The sequence below is a fragment of the Blennius ocellaris genome, assembly GCF_963422515.1.
Source record: "Blennius ocellaris genome assembly, chromosome: 2".
In the NCBI taxonomy this organism is placed as follows: Eukaryota; Metazoa; Chordata; class Actinopteri; order Blenniiformes; family Blenniidae; genus Blennius; species Blennius ocellaris.
This window is the reverse complement of record NC_137651.1, coordinates 8,788,240-8,810,055: the sequence shown is the minus strand read 5'-3', so window position 1 is coordinate 8,810,055 and position 21,816 is coordinate 8,788,240. Positions and strand designations below refer to the sequence as shown.

The 21,816-nt window shown below is 42.6% G+C and overlaps 2 protein-coding genes across 2 annotated transcripts in view; both read right to left on the bottom strand.

The window, feature by feature from the left end:
* The window catches only part of kmt2a (lysine (K)-specific methyltransferase 2A), a gene marked incomplete at its 5' end in the record, with an annotated part of 36,435 nt that extends 33,853 nt beyond the window's left edge, over positions 1-2,582 (bottom strand). Inside the window, 2 exon segments of the mRNA XM_080508837.1 lie at positions 2,263-2,541; positions 2,544-2,582. Coding sequence (XP_080364963.1) covers positions 2,263-2,541; positions 2,544-2,582 — 318 coding nt within the window.
* A 2,136-nt stretch (positions 2,583-4,718) lies between these two features.
* Positions 4,719-21,520, bottom strand: ube4a (ubiquitination factor E4A). The gene is made up of 20 exons (XM_080508848.1): positions 21,430-21,520; positions 18,923-19,138; positions 17,503-17,679; positions 16,193-16,305; positions 15,778-15,930; positions 15,469-15,628; positions 14,878-15,080; positions 14,521-14,712; positions 14,110-14,443; positions 13,785-13,911; positions 13,352-13,659; positions 12,464-12,596; positions 12,174-12,364; positions 11,583-11,683; positions 11,229-11,342; positions 10,341-10,515; positions 10,032-10,212; positions 9,681-9,828; positions 9,378-9,535; positions 4,719-8,809 (listed from the first exon to the last, which is right to left on the bottom strand). Exons 2-20 carry the CDS (start codon positions 19,050-19,052, stop codon positions 8,674-8,676), a joined length of 3,234 nt encoding a protein of 1,077 aa, XP_080364974.1. The 5' UTR covers positions 19,053-19,138; positions 21,430-21,520; the 3' UTR covers positions 4,719-8,673.
* Positions 21,521-21,816: the final 296 nt, after the last annotated feature.

Below are 21,816 nucleotides of genomic sequence, written 5' to 3'. Positions count from 1 at the left end.
TTTCCCAGTAACATCTGTGATATAGAAGTTGCACTACGATTTTACGATGGAGCCTGGGTGTAGATATAACAAACACTGTTATACCACTTTTAATGATTCAGAGTTAAGAAGGGGGGGGGGGGGGGGGATCAGTTTGAAAACAAACCAAGTAAAATCAGTATTTCCCCTGATTCCGTACAAATGTATTTCTAAATCATTTTAATCACAAGGCTTCGTCTGTATCTTTTGTGTAATTCAAGTTCCACAAGGATTGAATGGTACACACATGCAGTGTAATGCCATAATCGCCATCGGTCTGAAAGAAAGAGAGGCTCGGAGGAGCTGCTGGAGGAAATCTTCTCATAAACATGTTATCTGAGAATACATGCTTCTCCAGAGTATGCTGGAACTACTCAAACGGTAAAACTCAAACATGCAGTATTGCTCAGTGCTGTGCTTAACATTCCAAAACCTCTGAAACACGATTCAAAATTGCTTGGGGGTGTAGGGGGAAAAAAATACACCACAAACTTTATAATATTAAGTGGCTAAACTAAATAGCATGTGTACAAATATACTGCGGCGTGTTTTCCCACATCGGTACGCGGTGTGAGCTGGGCTACTGGAGCTGCTGGTAAACATCCCCACACGGTGTACTCCCACTGCAATGAACGCATGCTGCTCATCATGAAGGAGGAAGATGGTAGTTCGCTAAGGCGAACACACCCCCACATCACACGGTCCGTCAAGAAGGGGCTCGTTGTTATTGTAGCCTGCCCTGCATGCGCACTGTCACCACCAACTCTTGTGCTTCTCGTGACAAAAACCGCTGCGGAATCAAACCCCAAACCCTGCCGAGGTACCCTCGAGAGGAGGGTGGGGGGCACTTTTACGCTGAATGGGGGAGGTTTCCAGCACGCGGAGGTCTCGCCTCTGAACGTTATAGACACGATATTATTTTGGGTACGAGCTCCGTACTGACTGTAGAGAAGGGGGGGAAAACATGTCCACCTCCCATTTTCCTATGCATCAGCAATAGCCCCGACGGCTAGCGTGGCGTAGTGCGTAGCATGGTAGCTGCCCTAGCTTAACGGCAAAAACAGCACAGGGGAAATGGCTTTAGTTTTGGCGTGTGAGCTCAGTCAACTTCAGCTCCCGCGATTCGCGAAGCCTGCCGCGCGGCGATACACAGGCCGGAGGTAAACACGGCGACCCTCCGGAGCAAAACTTGCAACTTTAGCGGCGCTTGCGACGCGAGAATAATGGTGTAGTTGTGGGATGTGGACAGCTAGCCTGCGAGCTAACCTGGCGAGCAAGACACCCCCAGTGCAAGCAGCCAGCCCTTAGGGGAGGAGGGGGGGGGGGGTGCTCACAGGGGAAATACTGAGCTTTTTGCCCCCCCTAAAAAAAAAAAGATGATCTACTAAAAATGTGACGCAGGTACAGCGGATCAGGAGCTGCTCCATCTCGGAGACAGACGCTAAGTTCACGTTAGCTCGTTACTAACCACAATTGTGTACTCTCGCCTCCTCCAAGTTGACATGTCTTGTTTCCAAACACATTACTGGCTAACCCCCCCTCCCCTCCGAGGTACAGGACAGATACGCAACAACGAGAACAGATAACCGAGAAGGGCGATATTTAAATAGGAGTGTGCGGGTGGGTGAATATGCATTAAAGCTAATATGGGATGGTAACTTTTACTGTTAATGTGTGAGTGAACGTGAAGGCAACACGTCCAGCTTGTGACGGCTTCACATCAAGCTAAACGCCAAGTGGCTAACGAGTAAAGCAGTAGTTACGGCTTAATAACACTGCATTAACCACCGATCACGCCTGTGTGTGTAATGTGTGCTTAAACGGTGTTGTGGGTTGTAATTAACAACAAATAACACCCGGATTTCTCTGCTGAGGTCGGGCTAGCAGGACCAAACGTTAGCACCAGTTCATCCAAACTGTGTGGATGTAGCATGTCCTCACTCCGCTTGACGAGCCGGAGAAAACTTTCTCTCCATCAGGGACCGTAAATCTGGACACTATCCGTCCTGCTTCCGAGTGCAGTTAACCTTACGACACGTTACCGATGAGTTTAAGGCCACGGAGCCAACTCAAAGTTAACTGAGCATCCTGGCAATGACAAGTTTGCCCGCTGCCACACTGCGAAGCGTCCAGCGGAGGAAGAGGCGAGCAACCGCTCGGGCTCCGCAGCCGTTAGCTCCCCGTCTTCCAGCGGCCCCCCGCGGCTGTGTCAGCGGATGCTCCCGGGGATGTCCGGGTGCTTACCTCCGCGCTGCTCGAGTCGCTCGATTCCCCCAAAACATCCCGAAATTTCTGCAGGTTGCTCCCGATGACTGAGGAGACCTGTAGTGCAGCGTCAAACCCGGGTCCGAGCCCCGCCGCGTTCGGCTGGGCTCCCGAGACATTCCGCAAAGAGGCAGTAACCCTAATTCGGCCCGCTCTCCTCCCGGTGCCGGAGTTGCTGCTCCCTCCGGGCCGAGCGGGGAACCGCCACCGACAGCTGTGCGCCATTTTACACTCTCTGCCTGTCTGCCCTGCGATCAGAGATACCTCGGTGGGCGGAAACCTAACCCAGCACTCCACATAAACAACCTCTATCACAGCGCTCCGCTCTCACTGGCCGACACGTCGTTATGCATGTTGCGGGGCGGGACTGGAGAAACCCCGACAATGCATTTTCTCAGCGGCCCCATTCAAGCTCTGCATGGCTGAATCCTAATCAGGTTCAGGGGCTTTGCCCGGGAAAGGAGCTGAGGGTTTGAATCACAGACAGACTGACAGCTTGCACTGAATACAAGCGAAGCAAGAGGATTTTTTTTTATGCGCTGCAGCTAAAACTCAAGGATCACGCAAGATACACAAGGCTGAGACCTTCCAGCAGGGCAGTAGTCACCTGCATGCTGGAGGGGGCTGAGGGGGCATTAAGCTGCTTCTGCAATGTGGAGCCATGCAGAGAAGCTCAGTGACCACATCCAACAGCCAAATGTTTAAGTAACTTATACCAAGCTTCAGTCTGGATTTGAACCGGGTTGGAGTGAAGCTGGTGTCAAATCACAAGCTCAAGAGGCTCAATGGCAGTGAAGGAGAAGTGGGTCAGTTCCAGGAAGTGGTTTCTCAAAGAAAGAAGCTACAAGGACTTGTTTTAGTGAGAGGATACATTGAAGAGGCCCAATGTCACCCTCACAGTGAGAGCATTCTGCTGTTGGGATCGTGCGGCTTGCGCATGAGTTTACATGTTCTCCCTGTGCGTGCAGGAGCTCGCTCCAGGTTCTCTGGTTTCCTCCTGACGTGGGTTTGCTGGATCAGTGTTAGTGTTTCACCACTGTGGCTGCTGCATCTCAGCCACTTGATTCCCAACTGTTAAGATTGCGTCGGGTTATACTCAACCTTTCAATTGTCTCCAACCTGAGAAGTTGGATAAAGCAGGATAGATGAAGGAGCTGCATGAAGGATGTAAATATTATACAAAATGACTATTTAGGCTCTGATTAATGAAGCATTTATTTAGCTGCACTCCAGAATATCTAGAAACATAATGCAAGTTAAATTTAAAGCATGGCAATAATTTCTGTAGCCATCAAAACGTCATTCATACACATTCACACACAAATATATACATAAATAATAGATCACTGATTTTCACTGCTGGAAAAGGTATATATTTTCAATATGAGTGACATTATTTCTTCATCACTACACTATTATTAACCTTCAATCATTATCATTTCTGCTTGATATATAGTAGTGGTATTGTTGTGGTTGTTGGACTGATTATAGCAGTAGTCTGGTTATTGTTCTTTACAAGCAGATCCAGTTAACATGTCATTCTCATGTGCCTGTGGATTCCTGAATAGTTCCAACCAAAACATGCACCAACATGTTATTATTCATACCCGACATGGTATTCATTTTTTCCACACGTAACTACAACATTTAGAATATACTTTGAAAAACAACTGTTAAAAAAAAATCCTGTCTTTGTCCCCTTGAAAATTTCACAGCAGTGGTTTTGTGGGTTGGAACCTGAAGGATTGTTAGCTGTGTGTGGATGTTTTGCATGTTTTCTAGGCGCTTCCTCCCACATTCAAAAAACATGTATCACGGAAGATTCAAAACGGAACACAATGCTAAGGTGAGTATGTGGTTGTCTGTCTGGTTTATTTTTTGTTTTTTTGGGTGGGTGGAAATCTACACCCCCTCCCTCATCAAATATTATACATTCTGTGCAATATGCAAAACCTTTCTGGAAAGGTTAAATAAAAACCAAATAAGTGGAATATAATTCTTGATTTGAGCTTCAGATGTCCGCTTCAGTATTGGTAATTACCTTGCGCTTTACTGACATCCACTGATTTTTCGTTTTAAGTTTGTGACAATTCATTACAAATTGCAAAACATTTTTATAGTTCAAATTTTATTTGCAGAAACTAAAATATTCACATTCAAAACTTCTTCAATTTTATAACTGCAGCTTATGAGTCCCCCCCCCCCCCCCCCCCCAAAAAAAAATCTAAAAATCTTTAAACATTTCATCGATTCCAATGTTTTACTTCTAACATTCTTAAGCCACTTTATTATAGTAAAATTTAAATATTTGATATTTGTGGCTGATGCGGGTGTAAAAATAATCAACAAATTAATAAAATTTTCAATGATTCAAATTTTGGAGGGCACTGCAATTTTTCACATTACTCAAAAAGAGAAGAGCCATATAACGCACATTAGTTTATTTCATAATCATACTGTACATCCAAAATAATCATTTTATAATCACAGTTAAAACAAAAATATTGCATTATAACTTAAACCATGAAATCATTCAGGTAGTAAATATTCCGAATAAGAGCATGCCAACCAATACAGAGTCATCTTCTCTATTCCTCACACAAACTCCGTTTAGTATCAAAACCTTTTCATCCAAAATGTTCCTTAAAAACATGACATCTTCTTGGGGGTCTTCTCTCTCTGACACGCAGCTCAATTTAGTCCTCAAGGGAAACATATTTGATGATCATGAGAGAAATCAGATTCTCACCCACTGACATTTACTGCAAGGCTCTTGGTTTGAGGCACCAATTCTATTGATCGACTGCTTACCCACACATCAATGCGCTACTCTTGCACGCACACGCACACACACGCACAAAAGAAAATCAGTAGAAAACACTAGTTCAGGAATAGATAAATTGTGATCAGGTGAACATTATTTTAATGCTTGAAAGCTGTTGAGCACATTGCCATTCAAAAATGATTGAACCCCCATATGTTTGTCTAATGGGAGAGAGTTGCTGTCATTATTAAGACAATGAATTAGGATTACAAACAAAAACAGGTGTGACTTTTACCTGTAAATGAGAAAAATCAGCACTTTACAGGATCTCTAGTTATATTACACAGAAATACTCGGCATGTGACGATTGACTCATTTTCAGGCTTTTTGCTGGACTTTACTGAGGCTTCTCCCTCCACAACCAAAGTGTGACCTGCCACTTCACCACATAGCAAAACAGACTAATATGCAGAGATGCTCTTTTTGAGTTTTGTTTACAGTGCGGGGGAGTCTGCTGAACTTGCTGCAACTCCAGATGTCTTACCGACATCGCCATTGATGTTTCAAGGCTTTTATTGTGTTATTCTTCCTTAAATCTGGTATGCATAGTGACATGTGGATTATGCTAGTCTGCTTTTATGGACACAGGAGTTCAGTATGAATGCTACACATAAATCATTTAGATATAAAATGAAGCATGACTCGAACACTGCACATCTAATTTCTGAGATTTTTCTTTTTCCAGTTTGACTATGGCAGAAATATTGCAGAAATATGACATTTACTGAAAAGCAACCACGTTTCTCATCACTATATATAGTACTGTGTAAAAGCTTAAAGCGTAACTAGTTCCAGATTTATTCTGCAAGAGTGTACATTAATCCCAATCACACAGCCAATGTCATTAAGTGCTACCTTGGGGTCTGAAGACAAATTAGGAGTCTTGGAGGCAATGGTACAGTCCCCACAGGCTCCCAATCTCAACATCTTGGAGTCTGATCGGGATTACATGAAGAACGATGAAGAGCCAGATGACAATCACAGAAGATCTGTGTTTTCTATACCCTCGGTTTCCACGGAAGAATTTAATCTGTTTTTGGGGTGCAAAGGGTGTACACCAGTGGCGGCTGGTCAATAGAGGGTGCCGCCCCCCCTGGTGGAATCAAAATGAATTAGTTTAAAAATATTTATATAAAATATATGTAATAAACTGTAACACTGTCAAAAACTGTTTATGCCAACAAACAATGGGCCCTGTGTGTGTGTTTGTGTGTGTGTGTGTGTGTGTGTGTGTGTGTGTGTGTGTGTGTGTGTGTGTGTGTGTGTGTGTGTGTGTGCGCGCGCACGCGCTCACAGCCTGGGGCGCTGCAGAAATCAGCCCTGAGGAGGCAGGATTTAGGGTTTTAGCAAACAGAGTGACTGACATGAAATTAAACCAATGAGCATCATTTCATGTCTGAGACTTGGGGCGCCATTTAAATCACCCCTAGTTCAGTGATTGGCTTAAAGTCTGTCTGGCATGTTTCTCTACTAGATGGTGAGATGAAGACAAAAAGCGGCGAGTCTCCGGTGATCAACTGTCACATCTTGTCCAATTTACCGCTTGAAAGGAGAAATTTGGCTGAAGAGCTGCAGGTCAGATTCAATTTTCTCCATCATAGCTATTTTTAAATGCACGCAAACAGAAATGTGCTCAGAATGTTGCAAATGTGTCCATGTTTGTTACTATTTATAAATGTTTACATAAGCTCTTGTTCATTAATGACTGAAAATCTAAGAGCTTAAAAAAAAAAGTAGTATATTTTTCCACTTATTTTTGAGGTTTCTTTCAAAGAAATTCTAAAATGCTTTGAAAGTTTGATGCATTGTTTGAAAATATACCCGATATACCTTTTGTTTTCCCAAAACTTCATTTCAAGTAAACCAGGCCCAAAACACATCGATTCTCTAAAAGGGACTTAATAAAGCATCGACTTGTATTTGTCCACAATTATGTCATTAAGAGTTTTAATAAGTGGTCTCTATTCACAAGCTGTAATGTTTCATCACTTTGGGCCTCTCTCAATTTAAAAAGGCAAGATTGTAGTAATGTGGTTTATAAACACATTTACTTAAATGAAGTTAACATGAAATCAAATAATAATGAAGAGCCCCACCTAAGACATTTATCACCAGCCGCCACTGGTGGACACACTAAATACTGATTTCACCTCCGTTAAGAAATCAGCTCTTACTTTGCGAGTTTTTGCCACACTTGAGCACAGTATGAACTGTAAGTAAGCTGGAGCTGTCCAGGTTAGTCCAGTCGTAAGAGATTTAAACGGCCACGACTTCCGTGAATTGCAGTCTACTTGTTTTTGTCTTTGGAGCAATCATGCGTTGCCTTTCTTCACTCTTCAATGTCCTAAAGAGGCACTCTGCAACATTTACACACAGAAAACAGTTTTCTGTCATGTAAAAGCAGCTATTCTCTTATCTTTTGTAGCTCTGAAGTCAACTGATTCAAAAGTCTGATGCAAATTGTGAGGACGTCTTTTTTTTCCCTTTCTTTTTTTTAACAGATCAAGCATTTGTACGACACACAATCATTTTGTTTCTTTTTGAGGTGTCCTCCTTCCTCTGCATCCCAGAGATGCCAAATCACTGTCAATTACTATTTATTTGTCACGGCTGTGAACAGCTCCCACACGTCCTCTCTGCACAGACTGTCTATCAATGCCACACTTAATAATTGAGCAATTTTATAATGCACTCTTGACATTTTTTTAGGCAGACGGTTTTATATTGTTGAGGTACAAATGAGTGTAATGGCTGTTAAGCAACTAACATTTAACAACTTAAATAACAAGCTCTCACAAACCGACAGGTGCTCCTCGATCTGACCACCTATTCAAATAGTCAAATGCCTTTGAGTAAACCTGGTCACTTTCAATCAAACAAAAGTCACGAGCCGGTAATCAGTTGGACCTGAGCCTCAGTTTTAACTGCTAATTTTTTATCAACGATGAGCATACTGGTGGAAAATGAACCGAGAGTGCAAACATATGGGGTGTTAAAGACGTTCTGAAAGGCAGTGTACAATGTATTGTTCATGACGGTGAATTAAAAGTTAAAAAAAAGAAAAAAAAAGAAAGAATGAATCCATCCAAGGTTTGACTTGTGAGCTCCTAAAAATACTTACCTTGCTGTATAAAACGTGATGAGAGCCAACAGATCAGTCGGGGTTTCATACAGTACATTCACGTGCTGATCTGTTGGGGGGGGGCTCAGTTCTGGCTGTAATAACTAATCAATGTGGAACCGTCGTCCGCATCATCCAGTAAGGGTTTACAACAGGGCATCGTGGAACAACGGCTACCGTCCGTGGGCGCTGACGGTGACACCAGCAGGTGGGCTACAGTTTGCCTGGACTGATGTCACAGAGGAGGTCCAATAAGCGTGGAAGCTGAAGGAAGAGGCTAATTAATGAACTGTTCATTGGATCCACTGAGGTAAGCGCAACATGGATCAGCAGTAAAGCGGAGGAGCACGTGGGCCAATAGAATAAAATTTAAAAAAATTAAGAAAGAACAGAAAAAAAGGATGATGTGAGATGAGTCATTGTTCGTCACAGTGTGAGATGGAGATTAGCCACTGGGTCCCAGCTGCAGCCGCTCCTGCTTATGCTTATCCAGCCACTGTAAGATCTGCTGCTTGAGTTCCTCGTTTGGCCTGATCTGGTCCATGGTGAGAGGACTGCGGTTGAAAGGGTCGGTCTGGTCGCTGCAAGAAAGACACAGTCTTCAGAAAAATTAACTCATACGATGTACAACTGCATATAACTCACGGATGTCTATTTCATATATAAACACGACCAGCCGTCGACATAGATTTCTGATGATACAGAACTTGTTTTTGAAAGCACATGACCATTTCCTCTCTCAATATCTTTACATGTTTTTCGGCACAGGTATGAGCATGAATCCTAATATAACGATGGCATTGTACTTATTAACATGTAGTTTTTGCTGTTTTGCAACAGTTTTTCTGTCAGTTTATTCACTTTGGCTTTACTTTACTTCCCTTTTGATTTACAGCTAAACAACTGTTTTCAAGAATGCCACCCTTTTAAAACTGAAACGAAAAGTCAACTTAAGCTTTTAGTTAGAGGACAAAAAATTAAATAAATCAGCCTTCTATTAGATTTTCTATTTATTAAAAAACTCCTTTTAAATCAATACTTTTGGCGGATGCCACACAGTATTTACTATTTATTCAACAGTATTTGGGAACAACATCAATAACTGTGAGATATTTCACCACAGTCCAACATTTTTAAAGTACTTCTCACCTGAGAAGATGCCTTGCTATAGTCGAGCGGTCTACTGTCACATTGGAAGAAGGGAGAAGAACGGGATCCAGCATCAACGTGGACATGATGGGGTCCAAGAATTCATCCGGAGCATCTGCGTATGTCTCCTCTTCCTGCTGCTGCCTGTCTGCATGGGACTGAACACAGCCACAACAGCAGCACTCTGTCAGTCTCACCTCCAGCACTCAAGAGTGGACACTGCATATATTGATGAGATTTGTAAAAAATTTAAGACATACTCCTATGCTTTCAGAGGCGAACCCACTTTGGGTCAAATGGTACCTTTATTTTATCGGCAAGGAGGCCAAAAGCCACAATCATGTCCCCAGGCTTGTTGATCTTCCTCAGCACTCTAACAGTCTGAGAGAAGAGAGTAGGAGAATACGATCGACCATCCTTTGGGACCGTCGCGCAGAAATTCTCCTCGTCACTGGCAAACGGAAAAACAAACACGTTTTTAGTTGTATTCAGCAATGTGTCTCTGTACTGCTTCTCCAGAGCATATATCACCAATGACAGGAGTAAACTAAACACGGTGACAAGGCAAACGCCAACAGGGCCTGCAAAGACTTCGCCACTCTTTTTTTTAACTTTCATCTATTGAGCTTGTGAAAGAAAAAGCTTTCAACCTACCCAAGGTTCAGGTAGATTGTGCAGATGTCAGAAACAAGCTGCTGGGGCTTGAAGTCGAATTCACTGAAGTCTTTGACCTTTAGAGCGCCCATCTTGGGACCCACCAGGTGCTGCAGGAAGTAGTTCAGCATGGAGATGATCCTTTCAGCCAGGAAAGGGTGCACAAAAATGCCCTTGATTTCTGATGGAGTAAAGGTATATTCAATCAAACTAAAACAAAAAAAAAAAGGAATGTAATGCAACATTACAGAATGGAAAAAAAGCATTTGAATGTCTGCATCATTGCGATGGGGGTCAATCTTTCCTGACCTGAGGTGAGGAAGGCCAGTGTACCGATGGTCTCGTTGGACATGATGTTATGGAAACGTCCCAGCTGTCCTAACATCTGCAGGCTTGACTCCTTCTCTCTTCGGGCGTCAGGGGCCAAGTCCTCCCACTCCCCTCGATCCCGCTCCAGCTGCAGAACCTTAATTTTACTCAGGTACTGCCAGAGAAAGAAAAAAACGCGACGTTGGTTTTATTCAATTCAGCTGATGATTAACATTGACAAAGATAGTGAAATATATAATAGTAGGCATTCGAATGAAGAAATTCTTTAAAACAGAGTTACTCTTTCAGTGTTTAAATTCTACCCAGGTGTGAATGAGAGTCTGTGTGAACATTTGTCTCTTTGCGTTTGCCCTTTGATGAACTTAGTGACCTGTCCGGGGCGGATCCTTCCTTTGCAGCCTCAGATGAAATTGGCTTTAGTACTCCATGACCTCAAGCTGGATAATGCAGTTGACAAGATGAATGGATAGATGAAAATATGTGCAAAACTCTTAACTTTGAAATTTCTGCAAAAGAAAAACTCGCATTTATTCTTAACCGAAGTGCCTATCGGGCTGTTATCTTTTAAAGAGGTGAATATCATGGGTCATAACTTGGGCCAAAGATTCGGGCAAGTTCCTACCACGGATGCTCTTCCTGCTGTAATTAGGATACAAATCCGGGTCCCCCCCCACACTCGGAGTGAAGAAAACAGGCAACCAAGAAGGACCGATATTTACCAGTAATTAAATGAATGAATCAGACCAAACTCTAGATGACCCACAATTATACCACTTATAGTGAGACAGTAGAAAAGCCTGTTTTCAGATTTGTGAATAATGTCAATGGATGTGAAGCTGAAGAATATAAAATAACCCAACGCCCCACCTGAATAGCTTCATCCAGGAGAAAGATGGCATCGTTCATGAGTAGGTTGAGGAACCGGAGGAAGAGCGGGGGATTCATGGCTTCCAGGTTCTCAGATGCATAGGTTGCCAAACACTGTATTGACACACGTTAAACAACATGGATCAGATCAGGAACCTCTGCTGAATACACTAGCTAACTATCCGACTAATGCAATACCAACATTCACATTTTGCACTCTTCAGTGGGGAGTGACTTTTGAGGTGAAGTGTTTTCACAGAGGTTTAAGACATTCTCGTAGGAAAATGAAATCTAGAATAACAAAAGAAGAGGATTCAAAGTCTCCCAAACGTACAAATATTTGACATTATTTACCTTGATGCTCTCCATATAGCTTTCTTTGCCCCACATGTACTTCAGGATTGGATACATCGGTCGTCTGTAGTTGAACTTTTGTTCAAACTGATGAGGATCGCCTGAATAGGAAAAAAAAAAAGATCACCTGATTTCAGTGATTCTTTCTACTAGGTTTTACTGGATGCAGCTTCCTTCCTTTTCTTGTCGTGCCGAACAAACACAGGTGAACACACATCCAACAAAGCCTGCAAGGTTTGCTTGACACCAAAAAGCACCCAAATGAACTCACTCTTTCTTTTCACATTGACACTGTAGGAGGGCACTTCTGCATGTCTCTAACTTCAACTTCTGTACTGTGTTTTTGACCATACCGATAAGGTCATGTTACAGATGACATGCTGGTAAATCTTGTCATCAATCAGTGAGACCATCATGACTACCAGGCAGGTGCAAAAAATCTTAGTTATTGTTGTGCTTTCTGGCAGCTCTTAAAATTTCTACATAAAAACAGTTTAAGAATTATGGCAGTGAGAAGAATGCGTGGCGATTCCTGTCAGTCACGACAGGACAGGACTGTAAGGGTTAACTTGAGAAATATGGTTCTTTCACCTGTAAACTCGATGTCCACAAACACAGCGATGAGGGCCTCGGCCAGCTGAGGGGCGTGCCTGTAAGTGCAGAAGGCTCTTTCTCTCTGGAAAACGATTGGCTGAGCAGCGCCAGGAGCCAACGGCTCCATGTGGGGCATCACCGCCTCCAAAACTTCTGCAAGCTTTGCTCTTAAATGAGGATTCTTCATTCTGTTGTATATACAGATCCGGACAAATATTCCTTTATTAGAATTAGAAGTACTTATTTCACCCCCTCACCCCACAGACTTGACAGATGAAACGACGTACCTTTCTACATTACCCATGAAGACAGTAATGAAGTGAAGGATCTGCTCGAGACTTTCCGCTGAAGTCTCTAAGACGTCGTCTGCAAATCGACGGAGGAAGATGAAAAAATCTCCCAGGTTTTCTGCAAAAAACTCTGGCAAAGAGACGGCAGACTTTAGGCATGACTCTCATGTTAAGGAATGCTCAGTATTAATGACTGACTGCACTATGAGTGACTCAGCACTGCTAAATCACAGTAACAGCTGGTGCAATTTTCATGAAGCCTTTTGCAGAGAAACCTGGATATAATCAAAAATTTGAACCAAAAAAAAAAAAGAGTTGCAAATGATTTTTGCTGTGAGGGAACAACAACACATTGTTTTATAAACTACCAATTCACAGAAAAATGTACCTATATTTTGCACTATGACAAGACAATCACAAAGGAAAAATTAGTTACTTCATATTGGCAGAGCGGTGAAATGAGATGGATCTTAACTATATTTGTATCAGTCAGAGTGAAGCCAAAATGACTATTATAGTTAACGAAAGTACTGTGGCACTTAGTGCACCCGATGTGATTTAAGGGTTAGTCACAAGTTCTTTTTTGCACAGATTTTCCTCACTTGTCTGTACTTTGAATCGTCATGACACTCACCAAGCTCTCTCCACACACTTTGTGACTGCAGCGCTCACATCTACCTACCCAGTGTGGTGGCATCAGATTGACTGATACATAAGACATGAAGAGCATAGATGCTCAGTGCAAGTGGATCCCAATTATGATACATTTTCAATATATTGTGCAATTAATATAATATTGCCCAATCCTCCTCCCAGATCCTGAACATAGAACATGGACGAGTGGCTGTACATATTTATTTATTTGTTGTGCATGATTGGACCTACCTGGTACATAGCAGAGCATGGTATTCTGCAGAGAAGGCAGGGGAAAGCTGAGTGGTACGTGCTCAGGTCCCTGGTTTCCCACTCCGAGTTGAACGAGCAGAGCAGCAGTGGAAGCTTGGAGGTTAAGGCAGCATTGCAGCATGGCGGGCTGAGTGGTGGCAGCTTTGGTTGACAGATAAACAATCATCATACTCTCAAACTGCTCCAGGAGCGGCTCTGACATCGGGTTGCCTGATCGCTGGGCCTCCTGCCACGCCACCTGGAGCCGGTGGAGGGACTGGTTCATCTTCACCATCTGCTCATGGAGTCTATATGCAACCAACACGTGTGCATGGACATAGCCAGAGAAAGAGAACGTGTTAAAGCAGACATATGGGTAAACATGAGGGTTTGTTCCCAGCAATGGAAGATATTTGTGCTTATTTGGGTAGACCTGTGAAAGCCCAGATGCAAGGTGAGTTGTGTGAGGATGAGGTTTTCCGTCAGGAGGCTGTAGGACTGCGCAGACTCAACGGACTGCTGAGGGGGCATTGGGATCAGGCAGGTTTCCTTGTCGAGACCTGGTAAAGGAAACAAATGATTATGTAGACATAGAACTTATGTTTTTTCATATTTAAGGGCATTTTATGCAAATCCATTTGCATGAATCAACTGGCAAAAGCAAAATAAATATCAAATATGTTGCAATAAGACTGATCATAAAAGATGGGGACCAAACAATCAGTGACACTTTCATTGGTCCGTCTCAAAATACTGACCTCTTGCATGCACATTGCGATTGCGTCTCTCGTCTTCACTCAGCTCTTTGAGTGCACAGTATGTTGGGTTAAAGGTGAGCAGTTTCGGGGAGCGTGGCCTGCAGAAGGGCTGGCACAGCTTTAGCAGAGCTGCACCCAGGTTCAGGAAAAATGCGTCTGAGGCGTACATCTGTAAAAACATCTCGGGCATCTGATTGGCCCAGATCTTTGCACGGCCGGCGTTGGCCTGCAGACAACTGCCCAACCACAGCAGCAGCAGGTGGCGAGTCTCTCCAGATCTCTGCAGCAGATTCTTCAAGATCTGGTGCAGCTTTTCGTGAAACTGGCCCATGAACTGCAACACAAGAAGAGTAAATGTCATTAGTCCCTGTGTAATTGTCTGATTCTTTGCCTCAACACAGCAGCGATTACCTGGTGGATGTTGGCCTCCTGGACTTTAGTCTCTTGGGCACTGGAACGGGATGGGTTCAGGAAGTAGCCATGTCCCTCCACCACCCCTGGGGTTTTCAGCAAGCAGGAGATACTCAGAACCGTCCCCAGTAAACTCTTCTGATACTGTAAACCATTGGCTGGATCTTTGGGGTAGATATGCTCCACCAATACCTGGAAAACGGTCAACAATCAAGTTATTAAGAAAAAGAAAAGTTTAGACCCTGAAGTAGCAAGAATGACAGATAAGCAACATAATGGTCATTTATCATTAGGAGCACAGGAATGAGGTGTGTGAAGTGTGTGACGATAACGTTGGCTAAGATGATGCCTGCTGACCTTGGCAATATCTTTATGGTGACTGAAATAGAGAAGAACGTCCAGGTAGGAGTAAAGGAGAGGCTGGCACAGGTCCAAGTCTTTAATGCGTCCCTGGAGGATATCGAGGACTGGGACAATCACCTCCTCAAAGGTACGCACCTCCTGGTCGGAGAGCAGGCCAGTGATGACCTCCTCCACAAATTCAACCACCTCCTCTGGTTCTGAGAAGCAGTAAAGAAAATAAAATTTACCACTGGAAGCGTTTCTTCGGTTTTGGTTAAAGTAAAAGGTAAACAGCAGTCTTTTCTGGTTTACTTGGTGTTCTTTTCTTAGTTTTGCTATTGAGGAAGAGGAAAAGATCTGTTTTGACTTCAGTCCCCCACAAAGTTCTATTTAAATTGTAAAACCTGTATATAAAAATAAACATTTGTTTCGCTAATTGCTGACTACTTGAGAACTGTCGTAATGGGAAGTTTTCAGGTTGCGTTTCAGACATCTATAGACTTTGAGAAATATATTTACATTTTTAAAAAAAACAAAAAACCCAAAAAAGGACAGAGTGAGAAGAAAAGAAGCAATAGGGCCTAACAGGCTTTATCCAGGACCTACGTGCGCTACTGAAAGCCTCCAGCAGCAGGTCGAGAAGCTGTTCGTACACATTCTGGCTGATGTAGATCTCTGGAGTGAGGAGAACTGTACGTGTGTTGGACACTGTGAGATTTTTGCAGCGAACGGCAAACGAAAGTAGCTTCTCCGGTACCTTCGTCACCTAGTGCACAGATCAGAACAAAGACACTGAATTATAGAAGAAAATGGGTTATTTTCATGTTCCAATTACTGCGCATAGTCTATTAACGGCAGAAAATTGTAGCACTGGAAAGCTTGAATTACAACCACGTGAGAAAAAAAGAAGCAGACCTCTTCCTTTGCCCTTTGGTAACATGCAAAGAGGTAAGGGATGGCACATTTCTCGCCAGCATCACGGTCAGCAGAGAGGTTTACAGCGCTGCAAGACGTCATGTAGATGAGCTGGTTTCCTGGCTCGAGCAGCAGCAGCCGGTTAAACAAAGCCTGGAGCACACAGAGAAAAATCACAGACGCAAATCAGACCATCCGTTAAATCACCCAATGTTCTTTTCATTAAATTCCATGCATCTTTGCACTTATTGTTCTCTTTTAAGTGTAGGACTACTTGTGGTGGACACTCAGAACATCTCCAACATCGACATTCCCCAAGCAGTTGCACTAAACACCTACAGGTTTATTGAGAGAAGAAAAACAAGACACGCAGAAAACAAAAGAGCAGTGCCGTAACAACTTGACGACACCTGACCTGCTCTATGTTGTCCATGTCCAGCCAGTCCTGTCCGTCCAGATCTGCAGCCATCTCCTCCAGGTAAACACAGCGAGGGGGGATGCCATTGCCTCCTCTCAGACTGGGGTCACCTAAGAATTGAAGTTCATAACACAGAGACAGATCACATTATTTCACGACAACTCATGATGCTTAAACAACACCAAGCACACAGTATGCACACTGGATGGATCAAAACCCTCAAATTAGGAAAACTCAGGCTCCACATGTTTACTAAAGTAATTCGCGAAGCAAGTTCCATGGGAGAAGGAGGAGTCTTTAGCCTCCATTTCCTGCTCATTATGACTCATCCTTGAGCAGCCTCAGTAGTGGAGAGACCTCGCCAAATCACAATGAGACTTGACGGTGGTGAAGGTCTTTATATTCTCTATAAAGGGTGATGAGTCATTTGTTGCTTACTGGAAACTTCAAGTTTGACAATCAGGATGGGAAGCGTCGTCTGACAATACCCTCCAGAAGACAAATGTCTGCTGTTATTTAAGCGCAAACACTGCTCCTCATCAAGCACCTGTCTGCTATTCTCACATCAAAGGAAGATCCTCAAATATGATTTGCTCGAGGTGAATTATCGAACTTCCGTTTGCAGCTGCTTCTCAGGCCCAGGCGGGCCCCTCTGTGGTCAGATTGAGTATGAAACCATGAACAGTATGTTACAGAAAGTAGAGACACCACAGGGTCAACATACAAACTTGGAATCTGAAGATGGTAGAATTATGCAAAGTGTCAGATTCAAGAGTTGCACACACAACATGCTTGTTCACCCGGTACAGGTTGCTCTCCCATCATAGAACCAAGATATTTATTCATTTTCTATACCCACTTCATCCAAGCCAAGACTGCGGGGGACCACTCACAGATTGACATGTGGTTTTATGTGCACTAAATACATCACACAATTCAGTTGGTTGAACAATTCCACATTGCCTTGCAAGGTGACATGTGCACTTATTTTCACATCAACTCTTTAACATTGAAGATGGATTTGTTAGCTCGACTAATGACGCTTGTTGCGTTTCTTTTGACTCTACAATACCAAAGAAAGAGTCCCCTTGTAAAGAGAAGGATAAAAAAAAGACATAATCTCTGCTTTGTAATCACGTCTTTAAAAACAATGGAAGCGAAGGTTCATATTGTGAAGTGAGCCAATGTGCCGCTTACACGCATTCTGACATGATCAACAAAGTTACAGAACCTCCTTCGTTGCGACGAGAACTTCAATGGGATAAGGCCGACCTAAGCGACAGAAGCGTTTACAAGCTTGTACTCACTGTTGTCCAGAGTGATGAGGAAAATGCGCTGGATCATGTGATTGACATTGAGCTGTTCACAGAGCTCCTGCCGGGACCGGAAAGAGCGGCTGATCTCTGCCACGGAGTCGTCATTTTCATCAACGCTGTCTGACACAGAGTTCTCCGACTCTGACTGGCTTTCTCCCGAGTCCTCCACTGCGGCAGCACACACAGAGGTTAAAGATGTTGGATACATGTTTAAAACAAAAACAAAAAAAGGGAATATCGCTATAGCGTTGCCTTGACAGATGCCCCGAGTTAAATTAGGCCGTAAACATGTGGGTACCTTCCTTTGTGTGAAAACTTAAAACTTTAGTAAGTTCTTAAGCTTGTTGTTTAGACACAGAGGGCAGGTTAAGAACTCTCACGAGAAATATAATCCAAGGATTTACATTGTACCTGGCAGTCGAAACTGAAGCTAACTGATGCATATTAGAGTAAGCAAAACCTTTCTGACACTTTATAAAAACTTAAAATCAGCTGTAAGGGCAAACTGAGAAAGTGTTTTTTATATAAAACTGCACATCTACTTGAGTTATTCAAAGAGTTGAGGGGAAAAAAAAAAACTGCTGCTGCCTCATTCACCTGTAATAAAACCGCAGCTTACAGGAAAGGATTATCAGAAGGACGAGTCGGCAGGCTTGTCACAAAAATTAAGGTTTCAGAGAAAATTGCTGCAAGGAAATAATTGTGGGTTTGTTTTACTTTGAAGTTTTGTAATGGTGTTGTGATGACTCCCGCAAAAAAAAAAAAAAAAAGTGTGAGCAATTTCTGAAAGCAGATGCCATGCGAATAAAGTAAAAATGAAACAGAGATGACTCCTTCAGCTGGACTGTGATCCAACAAGAAACACAAGTCCAAGCTGTAGAAATGCCCTCGCTGTTTCCTGACTGCGACATCAGTGAAAATCTGTGGGAAGATCTTATACAGGCTGCGAGCGCGAGGCGGCCTAAGAATATCTCGGAATGTGCTGTGATCTGTAAGCATGAGTGACTGAAAATCCCTAAATCAAGAACAGGGAGACAACAGACAACAGTGCAAGCTGTCATGTGTTTCAGAGAGAAGGTCCAGAAGGGCTGGCGACAGAGAGCCCAAGATTTTGCTCTTGTTACAATTACTGCTGTAGCATTTCTATCACCTAAAAAGATATGATTCTTTCCTTTTTTTGTACAGTTTGTTTGTAAAGGTGCTACAGAATGCATGGTTTTGAGTCCTGGTCCTGGAGGTCCTCAAGCCTGCTTGTTATCATGACCCTTGGCTGTAAAGACGGTGCTGCAACACACGTTAGATTCAGGTGTTTTGGAGCAGGTCAACCTTGAAAACACGTGTCCATCCAGGAGCAGGACTCACCACCTCTCTGATGAGACGACTGCAGGGAAATGCGAACGGGTGTACTCACGTGGTGCTTCGGCGGAGTGCTGTTGTGGTTTCTGGCCTGATGCGAACTGCTTGGCATCAGCCAGCGAGCTGAAGAGGGCAGCGAACGGGTTGCAGGAGATGTTCTGGTTGTTGTTGCCCTGGTCAGTCATCTCATTGGGGCGCAACGCTCACTCCATTCAAAATCCCAGACTCCAGAAGGGACTCGCAATAAATGGGGGGTCGGATGGAGAAATACCTGAAGAGATCCACGTGACATTTTTAATCCAAAACCCTCACGGCATAACACCAAACAAAAGTCAACTGCAAAGAAAAGCTGTCTGACTTGATTTGTTTTTTTGTTTTGTTTTATTTAAATGGCAAAATCCATAAACTCAACTGTGGCACCACCCAAACTGGGGGAAAACAGCTTTGCAATGGTGTAAGATTTATTGCCAAGAAGTATTATGACAACACAGAAATGATGAACAACCTAGTGTGTGGTTGATATGCAATTTTCAAAAATCTAAATATTTTACAAAACACATCATTATATACTATACTAACCTATGCATTTTTTTTGTCTGTATATTAATGAAACCACCACCTGATGTAAAAAATAAAGCATCATAATAATAAATATGTTTATTTAGTCCTGTGCAAGCAAATAAGAGCCATTCAAAACTAAAATCAATTCCATCCTGAGGGGGACCAGTCTGGAACAAATCAATCAACAATTTCTTGTTATTGCTTATTGCTTATAACAGTCTGATCTTTCATAGATGTGGTGTTTCATTAGAGTTTATTTAATATTTCTATATGTCCTCATTACATTTAAAAAACATCCAGTTCCTCTCAAAACATACTAAAATTAAAATACAATTTGTTTTAAAACCATCAGTTTGTCTTTTTTAGCATGAATTCTTGCAAAATATAACAGAAACGTCCACAACCTTGGGGCTCCTCACAAATGCACCCCGTTTAAATGTATGTTAAATATGATTCATGAATAAATGTTCATTCTTGAATAAAAATGTAGACAGGTTATTTTCAATTTATACAAAAACATTTGGAGGTCTGCTGGTTCAAATCCCCCCCAACAACAGCTCAGTGGCCGTCGCTGAGTATTTTAACTCCTAATGGCCACAGTTGCATAAGAAACATCTGGTGTAAAACCTTTGCCAAATCAAACATGCTAATTACATGATTCGCTGTGGCGACTCCGGAAGTGAGCGGCACACCACACACACCTACACACCAGCAGCACATTTAACTAAAAGGATTTCTGCTTTTTTTTGTCTTCATAAATAATTTATTACCAAAACTAAACAATGTCATGCAATATTTTAAATCTGCGGCTCAAAAAAGAGCTTTTGAATTATTTTACAGCCTATAATCTTCTCAGTAAACTTGTTTCAAAAGTCAACAACGAGCCAAAGATTTAAATCGTCATTTGTTACAGCTGAACTGACGATAGTTGATCACACCTGCTTTGCAAATACCAAGTGCATTAATCCAAACAAAGCCAAAGTCTGCAGCACACAGATAATTCTGAACAATTCCAAGCTAAATGCATAAATCAATGGGCTTGATGTCAGTAGAAGTGCAATGACACTTCAGGTTCATTAAAAAATGTGACTGAGTAATTCAAATGATGGCTGCCACAGTCTTGTAATTAATGAGTAACACTTTATATACACTTCGTTAGGAACCACAGCACAATATAATACAAATCATAAAGGCATGAATTATGCTTTTACGAGGCAATTCTTCAGGTTTTGTTGAGTCTGTCAAAAAGGCAATGAGTCAATTTTATGACTATCATTAAAGTAATATACAGGGTGGCTTTGAACTGGAATATATATGTTGAAATTGGTTCCAAATATTCAGGTTCAGAAGTGAAAATGTTATAAACCATGCTCAATACAGTGGTATCCAGCTCCACCTGAACAATAAACATCTTTAGGAACTGGACATTATCACAACTGTAAACACAGAGTGTATGACAGTCAGATCTGTAGTATTACATCACAATTATATGAGTGAACTTAATGGGGTGGCAGGTGCGTGTTTGGCATCAACCACATGAACCAAAAAAGCTGTTCATTTTATCGACAATGGTGGGATTCTTTTTTTTTTTTCTTTTACTTGGAAAATCCAATTTGAGGAGGGAATGTGGCTTGAGGTGGAGCATGTGAGCACTTTATTATCAGATTATGTCATGCCGTGTTGCTCACAGCTCACAGCAACGACCGATTTTACTTCGAAGCGGCTACATTAACACCTGGACGCCGTTACAGTGTCACATCGCCTGATCGCTGGGTTGTTGACCGGTAACAGGTCCAGAGAGGTGACGCCGCTCAGCCAAGCAGCGAAGCAGCCCCACAGCAGCGCTGGTTAGCTGGTTAGCTAGTGTGTGGAGCAGCGAGCTAAACTGTCAGGGGGGTCACCACGACTCGATTTCAGCACGGATTTAATCACCCAGGTGCACATATTTGACTCGTGGTCCATCTAAAGAGCGCACTGAAAGGAAAAGGGGTGCTGTCGTACCTGTGTGACGGGCAGACGTTCGTGTTTTGATGGATAATGTTGAAGTCTGAGAGTAGCAGCAAGCAGTTCCTCAGTAAATAGAGCCGATGACGTCATCAGTGTGAGACGCTGCGCTCCTGGGCTGCTGAGTAACTTTAGCAAAACACAGCTTATTAAATTTGATTAAAAATACTTTTCCGACTGCAACAACAGAAGACTATATAACTTTTGTTATTAATTTTGTTAAGCTTCTCAATATTAAAAACAAACTTCTGAAATACACTATTATTTCACACACTTTATTGAACACTTTCATTCAATGTATGTTTCGATTCATTAAGTTCACATTATTCTTTATTATTAATTCGTTCCAGACATGACAAAAGTATGGTAAGAAACTAAATCCAA

What these genes read in the sequence shown, in the direction of transcription:
- ube4a (XM_080508848.1), bottom strand. Translation starts at nt 19,052, where the DNA reads ATGACTGACCAGGGCAACAACAACCAGAACATCTCCTGCAACCCGTTC. An exon ending in CATGCTCTGCTATGTACCAG is followed by an intron (nt 12,597 to 13,351) that starts GTAGGTCCAATC and finishes TCTCTTTGCCAG; the next exon opens with AGTTTTTTGCAGAAAACCTG. An exon ending in ACAATCTACCTGAACCTTGG is followed by an intron (nt 9,829 to 10,031) that starts GTAGGTTGAAAG and finishes TCCGTTTGCCAG; the next exon opens with TGACGAGGAGAATTTCTGCG.